Raw genomic sequence first — 22041 nt, forward strand, 5'->3', positions numbered from 1 at the left:
CGACTCCCTGCCCGCCCCGACGCCCCTCCCTCCAATATTCCCAGCAAAGAAGGAATAGCGCTCGAGCCCTGTCCGCACATAACCTCACTTTCCTGTTCCCTTCCCCCCAATACCACGCGGGCGTGTGTGTGTCTGGGCAAAGGGGGGCGGATGGGTAATTTTCGGGCTGTGAACCTAGGTGGGGGTCGAGCTTCCCCTTTACGGGTAGGGGGGCAGGCTTTGCTACACGTCCCAGGGGAAGGCCCGAGGGGCACGCGGGGCAGCGGGAGAGGCGCCGAGACTGGGCCTGTCCCCGCCCCCAGGGCGTTCCAAGGGCGGGGTCCAGGCGGGGACAAGCCGGGTCTGATTTTTAAGCGGCCGCTAGTGGTGAGGAGCGCAGAGGCTTGGGGCAGCCGGGCTGCGAGGAGGCCGCGGCGCGGGGGGCGAGTGGAGCCGGCGGCAGCGGCGCTGGGTCGGGAGGCGCAGCGGCGAGGCGGACGAACCGGCGGGGTCACTAGCCAGAGGTCTCCGCACTGGAATTCGATATTCATTTATCCAGGGTTTACCCTCCTCTTTTTTTTCTTAAGCAATTTTAAATATCCACATTTTTTCCCGTTTTAATTTATTTTTGCTTCCCATTCCCCGCTTAAATCGGGCCGACCGTTTGGGGAGATTGCTCCTTTACTTCTCCAAATCACTTCGGATTTTGGAAACCAGCAGAGAGAAGAAAGAGGTAGCAAGAGCTCCAGAGAGAAGTCGAGGAAGAGAGAGAGAGACGGGGTCAGAGAGCGCGCGCAGGCGAGCGAGCAACGACAGGGACAGGGGCAAAGTGAGTGACCTGCTTTTGGGGGTGACCGCCAGAGCGCGGCGTGAGCCCTCCCCCTTGGGATCCTGCATCGGACCAGCAGCGCTGACGGACAGACAGACAGACACCGCCCCCCGCCCCAGCGCCCACCTCCTCCCCGGCCGGCGGCCGAGGGTGGACGCGGCGGCGAGCCGCGGGCAAGAGCCGGAGCCCGCGCCTGGAGGCGGGGTGGAGGGGGTCGGGGCTCGCGGCATTGCAGTGAAACTTTTCGTCCAACTTCTGGGTTGTTCTCGCTCCGGAGGAGCCGTGGTCCGCGCCGGGGCAGCCGAGCCGAGCGGAACCGGGAGAAGTGCTAGCCCGGGCCGGGAGGAGCCGCAGTCGGAGGAGGGGGAGGAGGAAGAAGAGAAGGAAGAGGAGAGGGGGCCGCGGTGGCGACTCGGAGCTCGGAAGCCGGGCTCATGGACGGGTGAGGCGGCTGTGTGCGCAGACAGTGCCCCAGCCGCGCGCGCGACCCAGGCCCTGGCCCGGGCCTCGGCTCCGGGAGGAAGAGGAGCCCGCCTAGGCGCCGAGGAGAGCGGGCCGCCCCGCAGCCCGAGCCGGAGAGGGAGCGCTAGCCGCGCCGGCCCCGGCCGGGCCTCCGAAACCATGAACTTTCTGCTCTCTTGGGTGCATTGGAGCCTTGCCTTGCTGCTCTACCTCCACCATGCCAAGGTAAGCGGCCGTGCCCACCAGGCGTCGCGGGCCGCTTCGAGCGCCTCTCCCCGCTGGGGACGTGCGTGCGAGCGCGCGCGTGGGGGCTCCGTACCCCACGAGGGTCCTTGGGCACCGGGCGCGCGGCTACCCCCTCAATCCTCGTACGTGTAGGGGGAGGGGGCGCGCGCTAGGTGGGAGGGCACCAGGATAGAATCTCACCGCCCACGCGGGCCCTGCCCACCCACCAGAGTCACCGCACGTACGATCTGGGCCGACCAGCGGAGGGCGGGAGCCGGAGGAGGAGGCCGAGGGGGCTGGGCTTGCGCTGCCGCCGGCGGCTGAAGTTTGCTCCTGGCCGCTGGTCCCCGACGAACTGGAAGTCCGGGCAGCGGGGGCGGGAGCCGGAGCCCAACGGGCAGGGGGGTGCCCAGACCTTGGACCGAGGGAGGGCTGAGAGCGTGGAGGGGGCAGGGCGCGGGCGAGAGAGGGGGCTTGCTGTCACTGCAGCTCGATCTCTTCGGCCCTCGCCACGAGTTTGAGAAAAGTTTCGGGGTGGGTTGCCGAAGGGACCCCCGGTCTCCGCCGGGCCACCTGCGCCAAGGCACCCCCGCCCGTCCCCGCTCGCGTCCCGCTCGGTGCCCGCCCTCCCCCGCCCGGCCGGGCGCGCGCGGCGCGGAGCCGATTACATCAGCCCGGGCCTGGCCGGCCGCGTGTTCCCGGAGCCTCGGCGGCCCGAGCGGGGAGCCCCGGGCGGCGAGCGGCGCCCCTCCCCCCGCCGGCCCTCCACGGGAAGGTGACCTCTCGAGGTATCCCTAGCCAGAGGATCTGGAGAACCAGCCCCCCCCCCCCCCCCCCCACCGTCCCCAGCCCCTAGCCCTCTCCTGTGCTAGGAGGAAATTTCTTGACACCCCTTCCCCATTTCTTCCCTAAAGTGGAGAGAAGCCCCTGCCACCTTTCTACTTTTCACTACCCTCTGATGAGAAGACCCGTGTAACCCGCCTCTGACCCCAGAGGCCAGGGAAAGGATGATCACTGTCAGAGGTCGGGGTGCAAGGGCCCACCCTGGTGCTTTGTCAGACTACCTAAAGTCCGGACTCGGTGACAGTCTCCTTTGCTCCCCTCCCCCACACTTCCGAGCTGTGCCTTTAGCTTTTATGGGGATGGGCTAAGGGAGGAATTAAATAGTGTCATTATTCCACTTCACTTTACACTTTTTGGAAAAATGGCTTAAATTTTGCTGTGATATGGATAGTGTGGGACCAGCTTTCCCCGCACCTTTGGAAGGAGCTCCTGCCAGCCTTGCAAACACACTTTGTCCTGGTGAAATGGGGGGTGTTGGAGCAGGAGCAGGTGGTTTTTTGGAACTCCAAACTTGCCCACCCAACTTGCTTCTCAAAGTCACCGAAGGGGTCCTTTTATGCTCTTCTCTTGTACCTTCCCTCAGCCAGAGTCCCCTTGGAGAGGGGCAGAAGGAAGGAAATGGGCTGGGGTCCCTGCTGCCACTCAGTTCCTCAGACCCTGGCACAAAGGCCTTGGCTCCAGGCCTCCAAGGAGGGGGGGGGGAGGGGGAGGAATGGCAGCCTGGCCACACTGTGACCTTCAGAGGCCCCCAGAGAAGGGCACCTGGCCTCTCCCTGCCTAGAGCCACCCCTCCCAGTGCCCCCTGGCCTTGGAGGGGGTTAAGAAGTTTCTGTCCCCTTTCCTCATTGGGGCCCAAGAGGAGCGGAGGACATAGAGAGAACATTGGCAGAAGGAAACCAGAGGGTATCGTTGGGATGGGTGAGAGGCAAAGTGGAGACTCCAGGGGGTCCCTGAGGGAGAGCTGCAATGGAAGTCTATCCAGCTGGGATCCTGGAAACTGTTACCTGACCTTGGCCCTAGGGACAAGGCTGGGGGGTCTGGGGTGCCCTGGGGATGTGTGGGAAGGAGACAGACAGACAGACAGACAGTGAGGCTCTGTCAGGGGGGTCTGCAGTTCCGTGGGCTGGAGTACAGTTCGGCTGCTGGGGATCTGCCCCCAAAGAAGGGCAAGTGAGGTGGCCAGCTGGTGAGAACCAAAGGCCTCCTTGAAGGGCTGGGAGAAGCCTTTGCCTGCTCCTAGCTGTCAGGTACACATGGTTGGGCTTGTTGACCTTCACAGCTTGTGGGGAGGGGAGGAATGATCTCGTGGGGGTGGGGAGGGATGGGGAGGATAGGGGAAGCCTCGGGCCTAGGAGGTGCAGGGGGCCCCCTAGGGGCTGGGTAGTGCTAAGGCATAGAAGGCTTTCCTGGCTGCCTTTGAGGAGAGTGCACAGCCAGGTGAGAGGGGCTTGAGACCTCCCTCAGTCTGGGAGGGAGAAGAAACCAGAGAGTGAGGTGGGAGTGTGAGGCTTGGGGCTCTGGAGATACATTCAGGCTCTGGGGAGATTTGTGTGCTGGGAGCAATGGGCTCTCCCCTCCTGCAGGGTTTCCTTCCTGGTTTTACCATCTAGACAACCTGTGGGTTTGCTGAATATACCTGAGGATATCTGCTGAATGTTCCCGAGGAAGGAGGAGTTTGGATGGGGGAGGGTGGTTGGCGCCCTTCGTTCCTCTGCACCCCCCCCCCCCCGCCCTCCCCAGCACCAGCTCACCCTGGTATTTGTCATGTCAGCAAGAGAAGGTCACCATGTTGTTTTTCTTGCCCCCAGTCTTTCCTTCCTGCCTCAGTCCAAATTTGTCCTCCTATTTGACCTTAATACTTACCGTGGCTTTGGACCAGGGAGTCAGGGGTCTGAGAAAATTAACTCAGCAATGGACCGTTGTGGCCAGGGATGTGTGTGGGTGGGGGATGGGGAGTGGGGGGAGCTGGGAGGGAGGTAATGTGGGGAAGGGGCGGGGACCTGGACAGCACAGCATTCTGGTGTTTTTCTCCTGTATTTTTAGTTTCCCACCCCCCAATATCTGCTTAGTTTCTTTCTTCCTTCAGAATTAGAGCAGCGCAGGGGTGGAGGGCATGCTCTGTGCTGTGGGGAGCCCTGCAGGTGCCTTGTTCCACTCAGCAGCCTTGGAGAAGCCAGAGGCTGCTGCCTGGGCGGGTGGCTGGGCCTTTGCATCCTGCTCATGCCCGTGTCTTGCTCTTTGTTTTGTCCTCAGTGGTCCCAGGCTGCACCCATGGCAGATGGAGAGCACAAACCCCACGAAGGTGAGTCCCCCTGGCTCTTGGGTGGGGTACCTGTCTCCCCAGCGGATGGCTGGGGAGGACCAATTCCTTTCTTTCAGGGCTATGGGGGCAGGAAGGGGTGCAGGGATGGGGATCAAGAAGGGAAGAGGGGAGCACCATGAGAATAACCCTTTGTTCTGGAGGACTCTCTTTCCGAGTCAGGCCTCTGCTACAAATAGGACGTGTTGCCTTTTCCTTCTGCTCTTTCCAGTAAAATTTTACTTGGAGAGGCAGCCGTGAGCACAGACCAGGAAGGCAGTGTTCAAAGATCCCCGGGGTCAAGGGAGGTGTCCCTTGTCCCACCTGCCCTCAGGGGAGGATGGGTATTCTCTGTCACATCCAACCCAGCTGCATCACACCTGTGGGGCCTCTGTGGAGGGGGCTGTGACCCTTGCTGTCCAGCGAACTAGCTGCGCGTGAGCTGGAGGTGCAGGGGGGCCCCACCTCGTAGGACCCCTCCCCACAGTCTGCATTCCTTAGCGGGTGGAGAGAAGGCCCTACAATCTCCTCTGCCCTCTGGGTGGGATAGGTTTAGGTGCTGTGAACTTCCCTCCTGGGCCAGCAGAGGGCTGGCTGTAGCTCCCAGGTGCCCCGCCCCCTGCCCAACTAGAGTCCGCCTGCCTTTTGTTCCTCTGTGGTTTGGAGCAGGGACCCTCCCATTTCTCCAGGGAAGCCCTGGCTCTCCCCCAACACTGAATGCGGCCTCTGCTTCAGCCTGGGGGAGGAATGCCTGATGCCACTCCCCCAGCTCCCCACCCCTGAGGAGAGAAGGCCCTGGGGTCTTCCTTGGGGCGCGTTTTCTGACCCAAATCCAGCGTGGCCCAGGGTAGTGGCCAGGGGCGGTGTTTGCACTCCCTGGGCCGGTGGTGATGCCCAGCCGGTTCTGCCTCCTTCCCTCAGGAGCTCTTTCCTTGGCCCGGGGCCTTGCTTCCCAGCCACTCCACAGCTTGTGCCACTCACAGCTCCTGGCTCCCAGTGTGTGCCCACCCGCCATCGGTCTCTCGGTGGTCTCTGTGGTCTGGGAGAGGCAAGCAAATGGTCTTTGTTTGCTTGGGGAAAAGATTGTCTTCAAGAAATAAGGAAAAGCAAGACAGCTTGATGTTGGAGTAGACGTATGTTTATGGCCTGTGCAGAAGTGGGACGGTTTTCCTTAGAGGCAGTGGCTGGGGCGTGAAGGGTTTGGGTGAGGTTCTCCCCTCTACCTTCCTCCGCCGCACGGCCCTTAGGGATTCCAGGGAGCTTTTCCAAGGAATTCCTCGCCTGTGTCTTTTTAGCTTCAGCAACCCACGGCCCAGGCCAGACCTTTCTGCTTTCCTGTCTTGGGTGGGGCCCCAAACCTGGCCACCTGTGTCCCCAGCCATAACACAGTGTCAGGTCAAGAATTCTTCAGTCATCTTCGATATAGACTTGGATTAGAAAAGGGCTTCTTCAGATCCCTGGGCTTCATTCTTTTTGAAGGTGCTTTGCCTTAACCCCTCTGAGGGTGGAGGAGAGAATTCTATGCCTGTTGTCCGCATAGGGGAAGTAGATCTCAGGCAAGGCCAGGGACTATCCTGCTGTTGTCACAACTGTGGCCTTCCCCTCAGCTCCCAAATTTCAACCCACCTATTGTGTATATGCCCCTCAACCCTGCTCCCCGGGGCTCATCTTCCTTTACCCTCTGGAGGGAGGAGGAGGCTCAGCTTGTTTCTGGGAGAGGCAGGCTAGGGGGTGGCCCTTCACATGCCTTGGTGAGGTTCCAGACTGTCACCTGGGCTGACAAAGAATGCTTATTCACAGGGCTGGAAAGGGAAGACAAAACCCCACATTTCAGCCTCGCTCTCAGTGTCTTTAAACATGCCCCCCCCCCCCCCCCCCGCCAACCCATTTACACAGATGTGCAGTCTGAGGCCCAGAGAGGGAGGAACTGGCCCAAGGTTACACCAAGTCATGGCCTGAGCTTGGACTACTTCATGGCCTGGGTGCTGCTCCTTCTTCCTGTGCAGGGGAAATACATTTCAGGGACAGGATTACTGTGGGGTGTGTGTGTGTGTGTGTGTGTGTGTGTGTGTGTGTGTGTCAGAGAGAAAGGGAGAGAGAGGGAGAGTGGCGGCCTGGGCCACAATTTGGAGTCCTCAGTCCAGGTCTTGATTGCATCTATTCTCAAGGACCCCGCCCCTGTGGCCTAGAATTACCCCTTCATGCTCCAGTGCACCCCAGGCTCCACGGCCGGCCTGGGAAGCTGTCTTTACCCTGCTCTCCCTCCAGATCAGCTTCTAGAAACGCTCCGTGGCTGCAATGGCAGCACCGTTTTTTCCATGATGCAAGCAGTTTGCCCTCTTGGGCGGGGTTATCGGTGGCTGGCAGGGCCTGCATAGTGTGCCCACCCACTGCCACCTGCTGATTCCTGGCCGGCCCAGGCCCTGTGCTGATGCTTACCGCTTTCCCAGCCTGCGTCTGGGGAGGGGTCTGGCAATCTGGCACAGCGCCCCCTGCGGTGCTTCCCCTCTGTTTTCACACGATGTCGCTTGCCTTGGGAAGGCTTCCATGGCAGAACTGATTTGAACTCTTAACACTTAGTGAAGTGTGGCCTTGGGGCGAGTTACTCAGCCTCTCTGAACCTCCAGTTCCCTCTTGGTAAAATGGGCCTCCTACTGGAACCTGATGGTGTCGTGCGGGGAGAATTGTTGGCCATGAAAACTATGGGCTACTGCACACCTTGCTCAGCATATAATAAGTGCTCATTAATTGGCTGTTGGGGTGGAGGGTGGTGTGGCAGAGGTCTTAGGAAAATGGGGAGTAGGTTTGCCAAGCTGGCTGTTGCTCCTTTCACGGGCAACTTAGATCACCCCTCAACAAGTAAACTCGTGCTCGAACTATGTCCTGGCATCGAGGCTGACCCAAGAATGCGCTCGGCTGTCATGGCGAGGCAGCGGGATCACATGTGGCAGGTTATCTCTGGCAGAACCTGACAGCCTGGTGTGATCTTTGGAATAAAACCAGGCCTTCATCAGTGCTGATGGTGGAAAGCTTAGGTGAAGGATGCCAACCACAGCCGGAGGGACTTAGGTTAGAGTTTTGGAAGGACCGGCCCGAAAGTGGGCACCTCTCACAGGCACTCTGAGGGGCGGCCTTCCCAAGCTGGGCGGAGTTAGGAGCCGGCCATCTCTCGTGTGACCTGCTGGGCTCACGTGTCACCCCATCCCACGCAGTGGTGAAGTTCATGGATGTCTACCAGCGCAGCTACTGCCGTCCCATCGAGACCCTGGTGGACATCTTCCAGGAGTACCCTGATGAGATCGAGTATATCTTCAAGCCATCCTGCGTGCCCCTGATGCGATGCGGGGGCTGTTGCAATGACGAGGGCCTGGAGTGTGTGCCCACGGAGGAGTTCAACATCACCATGCAGGTGGGCATCGGCAGGGAGTGGGGGTGGGAGGGGGGGTTAGACTTGGGGAACAGGTGGTCCCAGGCCCTTTGCTGGGCAGCTCTTGAGAGGAGGAGCCAGACGTGACTTGCTCCGCTCCTGCCCCTGAGTCCGTCGCAGGGACGTGTGGGGGAGTCTTGCTTTCTTTGGAGAGAAAGATGCCTACATTCCCCAGTCCCACAGGGGCTGACGCCTGTGACAGGAGGCCTTCTCTTCCTCTCTTGGAGGAAGAGGGCCCTTCCTCTTTGGGGGCTCTATCTGGGAAGCTGGATGAGCCTGGTCCATGGAGAGGTTTAAAAGCCAGTTGTTTGGTGCTTCGCAGCGACAGGGCACATCTCAGCTTGAACAGGGTGGGAGGGAGCTCTGAGACCCCAGGGAGGGTGGCTCTTGGGTAGCTACCAGGGATGAGGGTAAAGCCTAGAGGAAATAAAAGGAGGGGAGGGATTGGGACCGGTGAGAACCCAGGACCTGAATTCCCAGCCTGGCCAACCCGTGCAGCCATGTCTGCCCTCAAGAAGAACAGGGGCTCCTTGAGATCAGCAGGGTTGGGGACGTTGGGGTGGGCCCGAGGCTCTTTCTGGCGGAGCCCCTGGTCCCTCCTACCTCTGTCCCCCACCCCTGCTCTGTAGAACCCCTGGGTGCTGAGTGGCAAGAGCCATGGGGTGTCCCATCTGGGTATGGCTGGCTGGGTCACTAACCTCTGTGATCTGCTTCCTTTCCCTCTAGATTATGCGGATCAAACCTCATCAAGGCCAGCACATAGGGGAGATGAGCTTCCTACAGCATAGCAAATGTGAATGCAGGTGAGGATGGGGTCACGGGCTCATTCGTTCAGCACGTGGCGGCGGGGTTGAGCACGTGCCATGTGTTGGCCCATGTCCACCTTCCCACTGTGGCACCTTGGGCGACTTTAATTTTACCTCACTGTGCCTCAGTGTCTACATCTGGAAACGGGCATAATAACGCTAGGTACCCCATAGCATCGTTAGCAGGATTAAATGCGTTAGTTTGCGTCAAGAGATTAAAACTGCGTTGATATGTCATAGTAGTATGTGACTCTTCTTGTTGGTCTCATCACCATCTCAACCCTTCTCTGTTTTGTTCTTCTCTTTTTCTCTGCCCGCTGCAGACCAAAGAAAGATAGAGCGAAAGAAAAGTAAGTAGCCATGACTTTAGCTCCTCTCCCTCTCCTTGGCCCGTTATCTTGGTTTGGGGTTCTTGGCTTCCTCTGTCGGAGTGGGGGGGGCGGTGGGGGGGGGGTCTGATGGCTTCACTGGGTCAGGGAGTTGGTCTCCTGAGGACTTGTGGTGGTAGTAGTGGGATTGAGCAGACTCGAGGATTATGTCTCTAGAATTAGGGACAAAACCCAGCCTGGAGCCTGGAGCTTCCTTTGGAAGAGACAATGCATTCCAGGTCTCCGGGTCATTCCTGGCCGGGACTTGAAGTTTTGGTGTGTCAGGGGGCAGTGTGGACACTGGCTCCCTGGCTTGCTCTAGTCTCCCATCACCCACCGCAGGGAGAGGGAGTAGGTGACAGAGAGACCTTTTGTGTGCCAGGGGAAACGGCCTCTTACGGCGGCTGCTGTGGTGGCGCAGTTGGACTTGGGTCCGGCTGAGATGTTTCCTTGGTGATGCCCTCCTGTAGCAGTGAGGCAGGCCAGAGACACTCAGCCCTCCTGGCCAGGGAGAAGTGAGTTGAATGTTGGTCATTTTCTGAGGCTTCCAGTTGCTCAGTGTGGAGGGTTGGGTCAGGATGGAGCAGGGGGGCATAGTCTGGGGGCAGTGAGGCTTCAAAACTGGGTGAGCAACTGGCAAGGGGGCAGGCCTGCAGGGAAAGAGAATGAGAGAGAGCACCTGTGCCCTTCCCTCCCCCACCTCACCATCCTGTCTGCCCCCAAAGCTCTAGGGACATAGAAACTCCTAGGCCCCAGCCCCTTACCTCTTCCCTAAGTCCCCAACTTCCAGAATTGCTGTGGCTACCAGAGCAGTGGTTTGGGAGAGCAGGCTCAGAGAGAGAGAGCGAGAGAGAGTGAGTTTGTGTGTGTGTGTGTAGACCTTCCCCTTTCCCAGTGCTTTCTCCTGGAGGGAATAGTCTGGCCCTTCTTCTCAGTGCCTTCCCCTCATTGCTTCCCCATGTGGCAGACATTCTGGGCATCCTCTGGCCTGGCAGGTGTGGAGAGTGCTGGTTCCCTTGAGGGGGACAGGCTTCAGCCTGCCCCCCTTGCCGGTTTCCCAAATGCCTGCTTTGCCCACAGGGAGAGTGGGGGGCTCGCCTGGGCTCGGAAGAGAGTCTGGTGAGATGGTGTAGCAGGCTTTGACAGGCTGGGGAGAGAACTCCCTGCCAAGTAACGCCCAGGCTCCTCCTCCCATGCATCCCTAACTCCCACCCCACCCTACCGCCTGCCTGGGGCTCTGAGGGCACCCGTCCCCGCCTCTCGGCCCAGGGTATGGCTGGGCAGGCTGGCGCCTTTCATGTGCCGCCCTTGGTCTTGTGCCAGCTCCCAATGTAGCTCCCCCCCCCCCCGCCCCACGCTGGGATTTGCAGAGGCGGGGCCCCTGGAGGGACCCCTTTGCTGTTGCACTGGGAAATGAAGGCAGGTGCCTGAAGCACAGCCTGCCACCCCCCACCCCTGCTCCCATCGCATCAAGTCTCTGCCCTCCCCAAACTCTGGCCTACCTTTTACAGTCCCCGACCTTCAGGGTCACACTTGCACAGGGTTCTGGACAAAGATCCTGCCCAGGGGGCTTTGTCCCCTGCCAGGAGCTGCCAGGAGCATGCAGGCCTGTGGGTCCTGTGCCCTCCACCCAGCCTCTGCTTCCCATCCAAGCATTGCCGGAGGCTGGGTTGGCCACCCTAGGGTGGCCAAAACGAGAAGAAGGAGCCATTGAGTGTCTGCTACCCCAGCCTGTGTGTGCGTGTTCGTGCGCAAGCTCTTTCCTGGAGTTCCCTAGCCTCCCGATGCCTCGTTCCGGGAAGTGTGCCCTCCTCACTGCTTCTTTTCCTCTCCCCTTCCCCCTCGCTCTCTCTTTGTCTGTCTCTGTTTTTTTATTTTCCAGAAAATCAGTTCGAGGAAAGGGAAAGGGGCAAAAAAGAAAGCGCAAGAAATCCCGGTATAAATCCTGGAGCGTGTACGTGGTGCCTCTGCTGTCTCATTGCCTGGAGCCTCCCTGGCCCCCAATCAGAGTCCCGCCTGCAGGACCCCCTAACCCTGCCCCTGCCTTCCTCTCCCGGCTTTCCTCCTCCTCTCCCCCCAGTGTCTCTCTCTCACTCTCGCTCCACTAATTGGCACCAGTGGCCAGACCTGGTGGTGGTGGCGCTGGCCCGGGGTCAGGGTGGGCAGGTGGGCAGAGCGGGCCTGGGGGAATTCAAGGAGGGGACACCGGCTTGGCTGGGCACCACCTTTCTCTCACCCACTGGGCACTGGTGGCGGGCCCACGTTGGCACGGGTGCCAGGCACTGGTGCCTGCTCACCCAACTGGTTTCCACTGCTCCAGGCTTCTGCACTTGTCTGGAAGCTGAGGGTGGTGGGGAGGGCAGACGTGGCACGAGGAAGGGGCGCGAATGATGTGAGGCAGTGTATTGTCATCTGAGGGTGGGGTCAGGCACCATATGGCAGCCCCTTCTCGTGGATTTGGGGCCTCTGGAGGGGAGCCCCCTATTCTGGTCGAACCCACGGCACCCACAGAAACCTCCCTGTCGGTTTGGAGGCTCTTCCTCTGGGTCGGAGGCTGTGGTGGGCCCTTCGGTCACCAGTGGCCTGGCCGTGGGCGCTGCCTCCGGGCTTGGCCTGCCGACATATCCCACTTCGGCCCACCTTTGGTGGAGGGGCCTGGGCGTGAGTCCTCGCACGGGGAGAAGGCGGCTCAGATTGCTGTCGCCAGCAGGTGGAGAGTCAATGTGTGCTCCTTCTGGGGTGGTGGCTGTTGGGGGCCCTGTGGCTCAAGGCTTGTACTTGTCCCCAGGGGACAGCAGTCCCCTTATGGTGGCCCTCTCCTTGCACTCTCTGCCCATCTATGTCTGCCTCTTCCTGCAGGCAGGCTTCCTAGCCAGTGCTGCCTCTTTCCGCCGCTCTCTCTGTCTTCTGCTGCAGCACTTGGATCCTTCCAGGGCATGGAAGGGTATGGGGGCCAACAAGCTGGGTGGGGGCGTAGCTGCAGACTGTTAGGGGGTGTTGCATGGTTTTTTTTTTTTTTTTTTTTTCTCTCTCTCTCTGCTGATGCTCTAGCTTAGATGTCTTTCCTTTTGCCTTTTTGCAGTCCCTGTGGGCCTTGCTCAGAGCGGAGAAAGCATTTGTTTGTACAAGATCCGCAGACGTGTAAATGTTCCTGCAAAAACACAGACTCGCGTTGCAAGGCGAGGCAGCTTGAGTTAAACGAACGTACTTGCAGGTTGGTTCCCAGAGGGGGAGTGAGTCAGAGAGGGGCTTCACACAGAGACCGGGAGAGAAAGGAAGAGAGAGAGAGTGCGCACGGGCGCATCTGAGAGGGGCCAGCTGCTTGCTCGGCTTCTAGCTGCCTGCCTGGTGACTGACCTCTGCCTTCTCTGCTCGCAAGGCCCCTGTGGTGGGCAGCAGGTGCTGGCCTGGCCTGGGAGGGCCTGTTCAGAGGTGGCCCTGGTTGCCTGAGGGGGCAGGCTGGTGTGGCTTAATGTGATGGTGTGGACGCAGGCTGAGTGTTGTGTCCTGTGGTCCTGAGGCGTCCTGTGGTGGCTGTTGGTCCTGATGTCGTTAGTACTACCTTTGCTGCTAGTATCGGGGGCCCTTCCTGGTGCGGGGGACGCTGCCGTCTACCAAGTGCAAACACTCTCGGGGGCCTTGCCACCACCCTCTGGAGTCCGCACCGCTGGGCATCTCATCCCCTTGGTGTCTCTCATAGGGGCAGGTCTGAGTCCCTCCTAGACTGGGTCCCAGAGGGCACAGGCTCTGGCTGTTGGTTTAGGGTGGTTAAGATATTTAACATTTGGGGACACTAGATACCTTCAATACTCCAGTAGTCAAGGTGACAGCCTCAAACAACCCACATATTTCCAGATGCCCCCAGGATGGGGTGGGGGGTGGGACGTGCCCACTTTCCTTTTTTTTTTTTTTTTTATTATGTTTTTTTATTTATTTCTGAGAAAGAGAGAGTGCGAGCGGGGGAGGGGCAGAGAGAGAGGGAGATGCAGAAACAGAAGCAGGCTCCAGGCTCCGAGCTGTCAGCACAGGGCCCAAGGCAGGGCTTGAACTCGTGAGCCATGAGATCATGACCTGAGCCAAAGTTGGGCGCTTTAACCGACTGAGCCACCCAGGCGCCCTGGCGTGCCCACTTTCCTGACATTAGATTGTGAACTCCTCACGGCAGGGCCTGGCTTTTATTCACCTGTGTGTAACCCTCCAGGCCTCTGTACCACTGTCCTTTGACCACAGTGAGGACCTAGAAAGTAGCAAGTGTGCAAGTGAATATATGACTGAGTTCAGGGGGGAAGGTCAGGAGCGCAGAGCCCTGACAGTTTGGCTGGCAATCTTGATGCCTTGAATGGAGCTTGTACCAGTCCGGCCTGGGCACAAAGGCTGGGAGCCCTCTGGGCCAGTGTAAGCTTCACCTAGTGGGGGGCTTATGGGGACTCCTGGGCAGGGGCAGGGTACCCCCAGCTAGTCCAGATGTTCCATTATCAAAGTTCTTAGAATGTGCTTGCCTCCCCCACCCCCATGCTCGTGTGGCTTGTGGATGTTCTGGGGGCGCTGGGGATGAGGCCCTGGGGTGTTTGTGCAGACTTCTGTCTGTCTTGGTAGTAGGTGAAGACAGGAAGTGTATATGAGTGCTGGGCTTGGGCTCTGCCCACCTCCAGGGTCTGATGAGGGGTCTCCACATCCCCCAGGGGGCCTCAAGGTAGATAAGGGACTTGTCATTTTAGGATTTCTGTGGTGATGATTCTGCAGAGAGATGTCTGGGATGGGGTGTCTGAAGTGACCTGGGGGCTGACAGAAGTCACCCCAACCTCTAGAGCCCTCCCCTGTAAGGGGGAGCTTCAGTACCCCAAATTGGAGGCTTAGGGTCCTCGTTCCCAGGCTCTCAGAAGGGCAGGGCCAGTTGTGATCTCTCATAGTAGAGAAGGTAAAAGATAATCAGCCCAGGAGCCAGGGGCACGACGAGAAAGTTCTTGGCGTCCCCTCTGCTTAGACAGGAGCTTTCACAGTCGATGATCGTCTCTCCCCCACCATCAATTACACAGCACATGGGAAAGGAGGGGCACCCCGGTACCTGAGGCCTGCTGCTGCCAACATGCTCGAGAAAGATGGGGCCTGCAGCCGGAGCCTGGAGGGGAGGGCGTGGTGATGGGAGATGTGTCCCTCCCCGCCTCTCTGGCTCCCGCTCCCGTGGGAGCCTCACTTTCCTGGGGGCAGCCCCACCCCTTGCTTGGGGTCCTCTCCCCACTCTGTTGTCCAAACCAGCCCCATAGAGGCAGAGCTGAAACCCCTCTTTCTGCGGGGACTCCTTGTTGACTAACTCGGTCCAACTTTGGTCACCACTAGCTCTGAAATGTCAAGTAGGGACTGTTCTTTAGTTCGTGCTCATTTGTTGCCTGTGATGAAATGTCCCCTCGTCCTTGTCTTGTCTCGACTAGACTGTAAGCTCTGGAGGGCAGATGGGAGTCTGGACGTAGCTACTGCTCCAGCGGGGCCTCCGTGGGCAGGGGCTGGCTCTCCCCTCAACGCTGGGCTCCTCCGGGCAGAACGATGCTTTCACCTTCCTCTCTGCTGCAGGGACTCGGGCTCCCAGGAAGGGGAGGCTGCCTGCCTCACCGCCGCGTCCCCTCGCCTGGCCCTAACCCCCGGCCTCTGTTTCCCATCTCCCGCAGATGTGACAAGCCCAGGCGGTGAGCCGGGCTGGAAGAAGGAGCCTCCCTCAGGGTTTCGGGAACCAGACCTCTCACCAGGAAAGACTGATACAGAACGACTGACACAGAAACCACGCCGCCGCCACGACCACCACCACACCGCCATCATCGTCAACAGAACAATCCTTAATCCAGAAACCTGAAATGAAGGAAGAGGAGACTCTGCGCAGAGCACTTTGGGTCCGGAGGCCGAGACTCCGGCAGAAGCATTCCCGGGCAGGTGACCAAGCACGGTCCCTCTTGGAATTGGATCGCCATTTTATTTTTCTTGCTGCTAAATCACCAAGCCCGGAAGATTAGAGAGTTTTATTTCTGGGATTCCTGTAGACACACCCACCCACATACATACATTTATATATATATATATTATATATATAAAAATAAATATATATATTTTATATATATATAAAATATATATATTCTTTTTTTAAATTAACATTGCTAATGTTATTGGTGTCTTCACTGGATGTATTTGACTGCTGTGGACTTGAGTTGGGAGGAGAATGTCCCCACCCAGATCCCAACAGGGAAGAGGATGGGAGGAGAGACTCTGGCATGATCTTTTGGTCCCTCTCGGGCAGGCCAGGGTCCCCTCCCCTGCCCAGAAGCGTGCATGGCCAGGGCATGGGGGCAAATTTGGCCTGCTTTTGGGAACACCGACAAACCCAGCCCTGGCCCTAAGCCTCTACCCCGAGTCACATGGACAGACGACAGGTACAGGGACGAGGACGCTGGCTCTGACCAGGAGTTTGGGGAGCCTCAGGACACTGCTGTACTTTGGGGATCCTCTCCACATGCTGCACGGGCATCTTGCCCCCAGGGGCACTGCCTGCAAGATTCAGGAGACTGGGCAGCCTTCACCTCGTCTTCACTTGCTCTGAGATGCCCAGGAGGCTGCTGACAGATGTCTTGGCGAAGAGAAGAGAGACATTGATGGAGGAAGGGCCGCCTGGTGACAGCTTGTCCTCCAAGGGAAGGGCCTCCTGCCCTTCCCGGGTGCAGCCCAGGAGGGCCTGATGTCCTCAGACCATTGAAACCACTAGTTCTGTCCCACCCCCCCCGCCCCAGGAGACCTGGCTGTGTGTGTGTGAGTGGTTAACCTTCCTCTGTCCCCAGACCCGACCCTTCCCGCGGCACAGAGAGACAGGGCAGGATCCACGTGCCCACCGTGGAGGCAGAGAAAAGAGAAAGCGTTTTATATATGATACTTATTTAATACCCCTTTTTAATTAGAAATTAAAACAGTTAATTTAATTAAAGAGTAGGGTTTTTTTCAGTATTCTTGGTTAATATTTAATTTCAACTATTTATGAGATGTATCTCTTCTTGCTGTCTCTTGTACTCTTATTTGTACTGGTCTTTGTGTATAAAATTCATGTTTCCAATCTCTCTTTCCCTGATCGGGGACAGTCACTAGCTTGTCCTGAACAGATATTTAATTTTGCTAACACTCAGCTCTGCCCTCCCCTTTTCCCTGGTTCCCCACCACACATTCCTTTGAAATAAGGTTTCAATATACATCTACATACTATATATATATTTGGCAACTTGCGTTTTTGTGTATATATATATATATATATATATGTTTATGTATATATGTGATTCTGATAAAATAGACATGGCTATTCTGTTTTTTATATGTAAAAACAAAACAAGAAAAAATAGAGAATTCTACATACTAAATCTCTCTCCTTTTTTAATTTTAATATTTGTTATCATTTATTTATTGGTGCTACTGTTTATCCGTAATAATTGTGGGAAAAAGATATTAACATCACATCTTTGTCTCTAGTACAGTTTTTCGAGATATTCCGTAGTACATATTTATTTTTAAACAACAACAAAGAAATACAGATATATCTTAAAAAAAAGCATTTTGTATTAAAGAATTTAATTCTGATCTCAAAGCTCCTCCTGGTTTCTCCTTCTCCATTGGGTCCTTGTTCTGGACTCCCTCCTGCCCCCTTTCCCTCCTCCCTTGGGGAAAGTGGCATTTTGTCTTAGGTCTGGGAAAAGGGTCCCAGGTAGGTAGGCGATGGCGTGGCCCATCTTGTTGTGCTGGGGGCCAGGGTGCTTCCATTCTGGCTGAGCTGGTCCTGGGGGACCCCGTTCACCCTCTGCCATGATGTGGGGGGGATGGGCTCTGAAATGGGGGACGGAGAGACAGCACCTTAGACAGGAGCAAGGGCCTACCGGGAGCAGTGCTGCCTTCAGGAATCACATGATCCAGGCCCGGTCCTTTGGTTGAGGAAGGAACCGGCCATGTGTCTGAGCTTACTGCCCCGGGGGACAGGAGAGGGCTGAGTTTGGCTATGTGGCCTTGGCTGCAGTAGGCTAGGGAGTGGTAAGGGGGTGCTCACGGGGGCCTGTGACTCCACGGTGTTAAGTTTTACATAGAGGGTCCGGGAGTTCCTTGAGCCCTTGGGAAATGGACTCACAGCCCTGGTTGTTCCTGAGAGGACTCCCCACCCCGTCTTGCTGCATAGGCCCTTCTCTCCTGCCGTCCTGGCCAGGGCAGAAGCTGTCTGGGTCTTTGGCATTTATGAGCAATGCTACCAAATCCATTTCCTCCTGCCTCTCTTTTATTCCTTCAAATCGTATTTACTGGGCCAGCTACCACACTAGGGGCACGGATGCTGTTATAAATAAGATGATTCTGCTCCTCAACGATCTGGTGAGGGTGGGTGGGTGGGTGAGGAGTCACAGAAAGAGTCTATAAATCTGTCAGTAGAAAGATACATAAGACGTGAGCGGGCATCTGATCCAGCTTGGCTGAATCTGGGGTCTTCTCTTGACCTGACCTCTTGGTAGCCCCATAAAGAATGGGCAGAAGACAGAACAGGGAGGGGGGGAGGTTGAAGTAGATGGTCCAGGCGGAAGGGATGGTATGAGCAAAGGTATGAGAGGGGAACTCAGGTGCATAAGGGTGAGGGATATCGACAGGAGAGGGGCAGGGTTAGCTTACAGGGATTCTGCAATGCCAAGAGGCTCTGGCCTGTGGGGGATGAGCAGCATTTGAGGGGTTTTAAAAGGAGCACCCCAGCAGTGGGTCAGGAGGCAGGGAGGCCCAAAGGAGGCTGTTGCACCCCTCCAGGGGGTGGTGCTGAGGGGGTGGTGGTGACTTCTGCCTCTCCTGGCTCCATTGTGAGGAAGACAGAAGGCAAGGCCCCTGACCCACAGAGCTTTAGGTCTAGCAGCCACGCATCACACCTGCCGGCTTTTCCATTGGTTAACACAGAATCCACACCATAGCCCCGTGTGATAGAGGCTCTTGTCATCCCAAGTGAATATTTGCTGGAGCCTTCTAAACTGGCCTCCCAATTCTCCTCTCACCACCGCCCCCCCCCCCCTTAAGTTGATTCTCACACAACAGCCAAAGTGAGCCTGTTAAACTGTGAGCCAAATCATGTCACCATTTGGCTCAAAACTCTGCAGAGACTCTATTTTACTCAGAGGAAAAAACAAAAGTTTACACAACAGCCTGAAAAGGCCCTGTACTCTCCGGGCAGCCTCTACCTCCCTGCCTCTATGACTTCTGATCTGCCTTGGTCACTCAGCTCAACTACACTGGCCTCTCTGTTCCTCAGACTGCAGGCGCTCTCCCACCTCAGGGCCTTTGCACAGGCTGTCCCCTTTTCTTGGAGCACTCTTCTCCTAGATGGGGCAACGTGTGGCTCTCTTACTTTCAGTCTTGTTACCTTTTCAGTGAGGCTACCTTGACCACTGCGTTTACAATCAACACCCCTTCCTCACTCTGCACTTGGATGCTCCTTTTCACCATCCCTTCTTTTTTCTTACAGCGTGTGCCATCTTGTCGCTTACTCTAGAACTGAGAGGTCTAGTAGAACTGTAACGTGAGCTACATGTGTAATTTGAAATTTTCTAGGAGCCAGATTGAAAAAGTTAAAAAGAAACAGGTGAAATTAATTTAAAAAAAAACAACACCCTTTTTTTAGGGCATTTATTTTTTGAGAGAGAGAGGGAGGGAGAGAGAGAGAGAGAGAGAGAGAGCGCGCAGGGGAGGGGCAGAGAGAATCCTAAGCAGGCTCTGCACTGTCAGCTTAGAGCCCGATGTGGGGCTCGAACCCACGAGGTCATGTCCTGAGCCGAAATCAAGAGTCAGACACTCAACTGACTGAGCCACAGGCACCCCCAGGAGAAATTAATTTTAAAAATATATTTTACTTAACCCCAACATATCTAAAAATACCATTCCAACATTTAATCAATATAAAAATTATTAAGGAGAGATTTCACTTTTGTGTGGTACAAAATCTCTGAATCTGCTGTGTATTTTGTTCTTATCACATGCCTCAGTTGGGAACAGCCACATTTCAAGGGCTCAATATACACATGTGGCTAGTGGCTACCATTTTGGACCACATGGCTCTAAAATTTACTTTCTCTTTTGTCTGCCTTCCCCCTGACCCCCCGCCACTCCCACTGGAATGCAGGCCACTCGAGGGCAGAGACTTTTGTCTGTTTTGTTCATCATTGTACCTCCAGCACCTAGAACAGTGCCTGGAACATAATTCATCCTCAGTTCACGTTTTTCAAGTGACTGCAGAACTGAGGCCTGGTGACTGAGGGTTTCATACCAAGGCTGTGGAGGTGAGTGAGGCCAGCAATGGTGGGGGTGGTTGGTGGAGGGGCTGACAGGTAGAGACATGAACAGGGCTGGGCAAGGAGGAGACTCAGAGTAGATGGTAGGGATTAGGGACAGAGGCCTGTTGGTCAATGCCAGGCACTGTTTCCTCCTTTTAGCCACCCTGGAGATGGGGCTCATTATTTCTGCTTAGCAGATGGGAAGCGGGAGGCTCAGAGAAGGTAAATAACATGCCCGAATTTATGCACAGCCAGTAAATGGTCAAGCCAGAATTTAAACCAGCTTTCCTGACTCCAATTCTCCAATGTTCCTACACTCCAATGTAGTGCTCTTTCCACCACACCGTGGTTGCCCCAGGCTAAGGCAGAGCATCAACAAATAAAAATGAATTGTCTAGACTGAATACAAACAGCCAGAAGAAAAGTGGGACAGGGGGAGGATGTGGTGGTGGCCAAACCCAGGCTGAAATCCAGAGTTCCCCAAGTGTGGTAAGGCAAGGCAAGGCAAGAGATGTCTCTAGGGGCTGGGGCTTGTCATTGGAAGATCCGAAACCTAAGCACGAAAGAAATTGCAACATGCAGCCTTGGAGGAGAGAAGCAGTCTTTAAATAGACTATGGGGAAAAGCAGGATAAAATGAAAATACTGCATCCCCCGGTTGTATAAGACCTGCTCATCCCCCACCCCAGAGGAAGGCCCAGTGCCAAGCTATCCCTGCTCATCTCCCCCTCGGGATTCACACCCTCCCCTCTGGCCTGACCACTTTTTTCCCTGGACATATCCACTTCCCTCCTGCAAGGAAGCTGGGTAGATTTATACAGACCTTGGTGATTCTGCATCAGTTTCATGTTAAGACCATTATGGTGGCCTGTGTGCAAACATGGCTGCCAACTGTTCTTCCCATCCCTGTGCACACGTGTCACTCCTCCCATCAAGAAGTAGAGTCTGTTTTCCTCCTTTGAATCTGGGCTGGCCGTATGACTTGCTTTGACTAGGAGGATGTGCCGAAAGAGCTGTTCTTGGACTTTTAGCCCTAGACTTTCAGGGACATTACAGTTTCCATTTTGTCCTCTTGGAAGGCAGCCGCCATGTTGTAAGGAAGCCCAACTACCATGTTGGAGAGAAAGGCCATGCAGAGAGACAGAGAGAGGCTGAGGCAGGAATGCTTCCCAGCTATTCCAACCACCCCAGGCTGAGGCACCAGACATATGAGCGAGGTCATTTTGGATTCTCTAGGCTTAAGGGAGCTGCTCTTGCCAACAACCATCTGTTGCCCAAATGTACACAGTTGTGAACAAATACATGGACTGTTGCTGTTTCAAGCTGTGAAGTTTTGGGATGGGTGTTACCTAGCGATTATAAATCATCCAACTAAACCATCACATCCTAGTGCTTGGACCTTTGTCCGTTCCTATCCATAGGGTTTTATTGGTATGTGTGATGGTCTCAGGGGGTAGAGCGAGGTTCAAGGAAGGAGGGATGTAGATATAACAGAATCAGAGACCAGGGGTCTGCCCTGGTAAGAAGCCTGGTGGGAAGAGTCAGGACAAGTGCTGCCCCAGGCAGGACAAAGTATTGTCCAATTTTGGGGGTGAGGAGAGCAAGTCAGTTCTAATGAGATCTCACTGGGAGAAAGTGGGCCTCATCTACAGCATGAGGGGAGAGGCTAGAGGATAAGAAGAACAGGCTGAGAGAGAAGCATGAGGAATTTGAAGGAAAAACCTGTGGCATCTTTTCCTTCCCTTCCCTCCTTTCTCCCTCCCATCCTCAAGCATTTATGGAATACCAGGCATATGTGCTGTGCCTGGTATAGAATGACCTCTCTTTCACTAGGGGTGGCTTTAGCATAACACCAGCCTAGAGATGGGGGGTGGAGGAGGTGATCCTTGAGAGGCCCTGCAGGGCTGGACTCAGAATTGTTGGGAGAGAGACAACTCAGCCACATCCACGGGACATCATCCATCAGGACTCGGGAAATAGGGGAGGGGAGGGAAGGAATCAGTAAATATTTATAATATTTATAATCTGCCTGGAAAGGGAAAATGCAAGGCAAAGATAGGACCTGGCTGAGCATCTGCAGAGGAAGGGATGGAAGCCAATCAGAAGGGGGAAGAGCTCGAACGGCGGGGAGCAGTCGTTCAACGGCAAAGGAACCATCAGGCCTAGGAGCCTATGGAAGGAGGGCGGGGCCTGGGTCTCCTCAGGACAAGAGGGCTGAGATCTGAAACAGATTTTAAAAGGTCGTTTTTGCCTTTTTTTTTTTTGAAAGTTTATTTATTTATTTTGAGACAGAGAGAGAGAGGAAGGGAGGGAGGGAGAGCACAAATGGGGGAAGTGCAGGGAGAGAGAGAGAGAGAGAGAGAGACAGAGAGAGAGAATCCCAAGCAGGCTCCATGCTGTCAGTGCAGAACCCGACCCGGGCTCAAACTCACGAGACTGTGAGATCATGACCTGAGGTAAAATCAAGAGTTGGACACTCAACCGACTGAGCCATCCC

The 22041-nt window shown here is 56.1% G+C and overlaps 1 protein-coding gene across 3 annotated transcripts; it reads left to right on the top strand.

Moving 5' to 3' along the window:
* Positions 1-380: 380 nt before the first annotated feature.
* VEGFA (vascular endothelial growth factor A) lies at positions 381-16840 on the top strand. Of its 3 annotated transcripts, XM_043591532.1 has the most exons (8): positions 381-1495; positions 4592-4640; positions 7850-8046; positions 8791-8867; positions 9194-9220; positions 11121-11192; positions 12321-12452; positions 14902-16840. In XM_043591532.1, exons 1-8 carry the CDS (start codon positions 1430-1432, stop codon positions 14921-14923), a joined length of 642 nt encoding a protein of 213 aa, XP_043447467.1. In that variant the 5' UTR covers positions 381-1429; the 3' UTR covers positions 14924-16840. The 3 variants fall into 3 exon arrangements, with proteins under 3 accessions (XP_043447467.1, XP_043447469.1, XP_043447468.1); XM_043591533.1 differs by lacking the exon at positions 11121-11192 and having other exon boundaries at positions 383-1495; XM_043591534.1 differs by lacking the exons at positions 11121-11192; positions 12321-12452.
* The last annotated feature ends 5201 nt before the right edge of the window (positions 16841-22041 follow it).

Source organism: Prionailurus bengalensis, chromosome B2 (assembly GCF_016509475.1).
Source record: "Prionailurus bengalensis isolate Pbe53 chromosome B2, Fcat_Pben_1.1_paternal_pri, whole genome shotgun sequence".
Taxonomy (NCBI): Eukaryota; Metazoa; Chordata; class Mammalia; order Carnivora; family Felidae; genus Prionailurus; species Prionailurus bengalensis.

Coding starts and splice junctions, on each gene's coding strand:
- VEGFA (XM_043591532.1), top strand. CDS start 1,430: ATGAACTTTCTGCTCTCTTGGGTGCATTGGAGCCTTGCCTTGCTGCTC. Junction 4,641..7,849: donor AGAGCACAAACCCCACGAAG/GTGAGTCCCCCT, acceptor CATCCCACGCAG/TGGTGAAGTTCATGGATGTC. Junction 11,193..12,320: donor CGGTATAAATCCTGGAGCGT/GTACGTGGTGCC, acceptor GCCTTTTTGCAG/TCCCTGTGGGCCTTGCTCAG.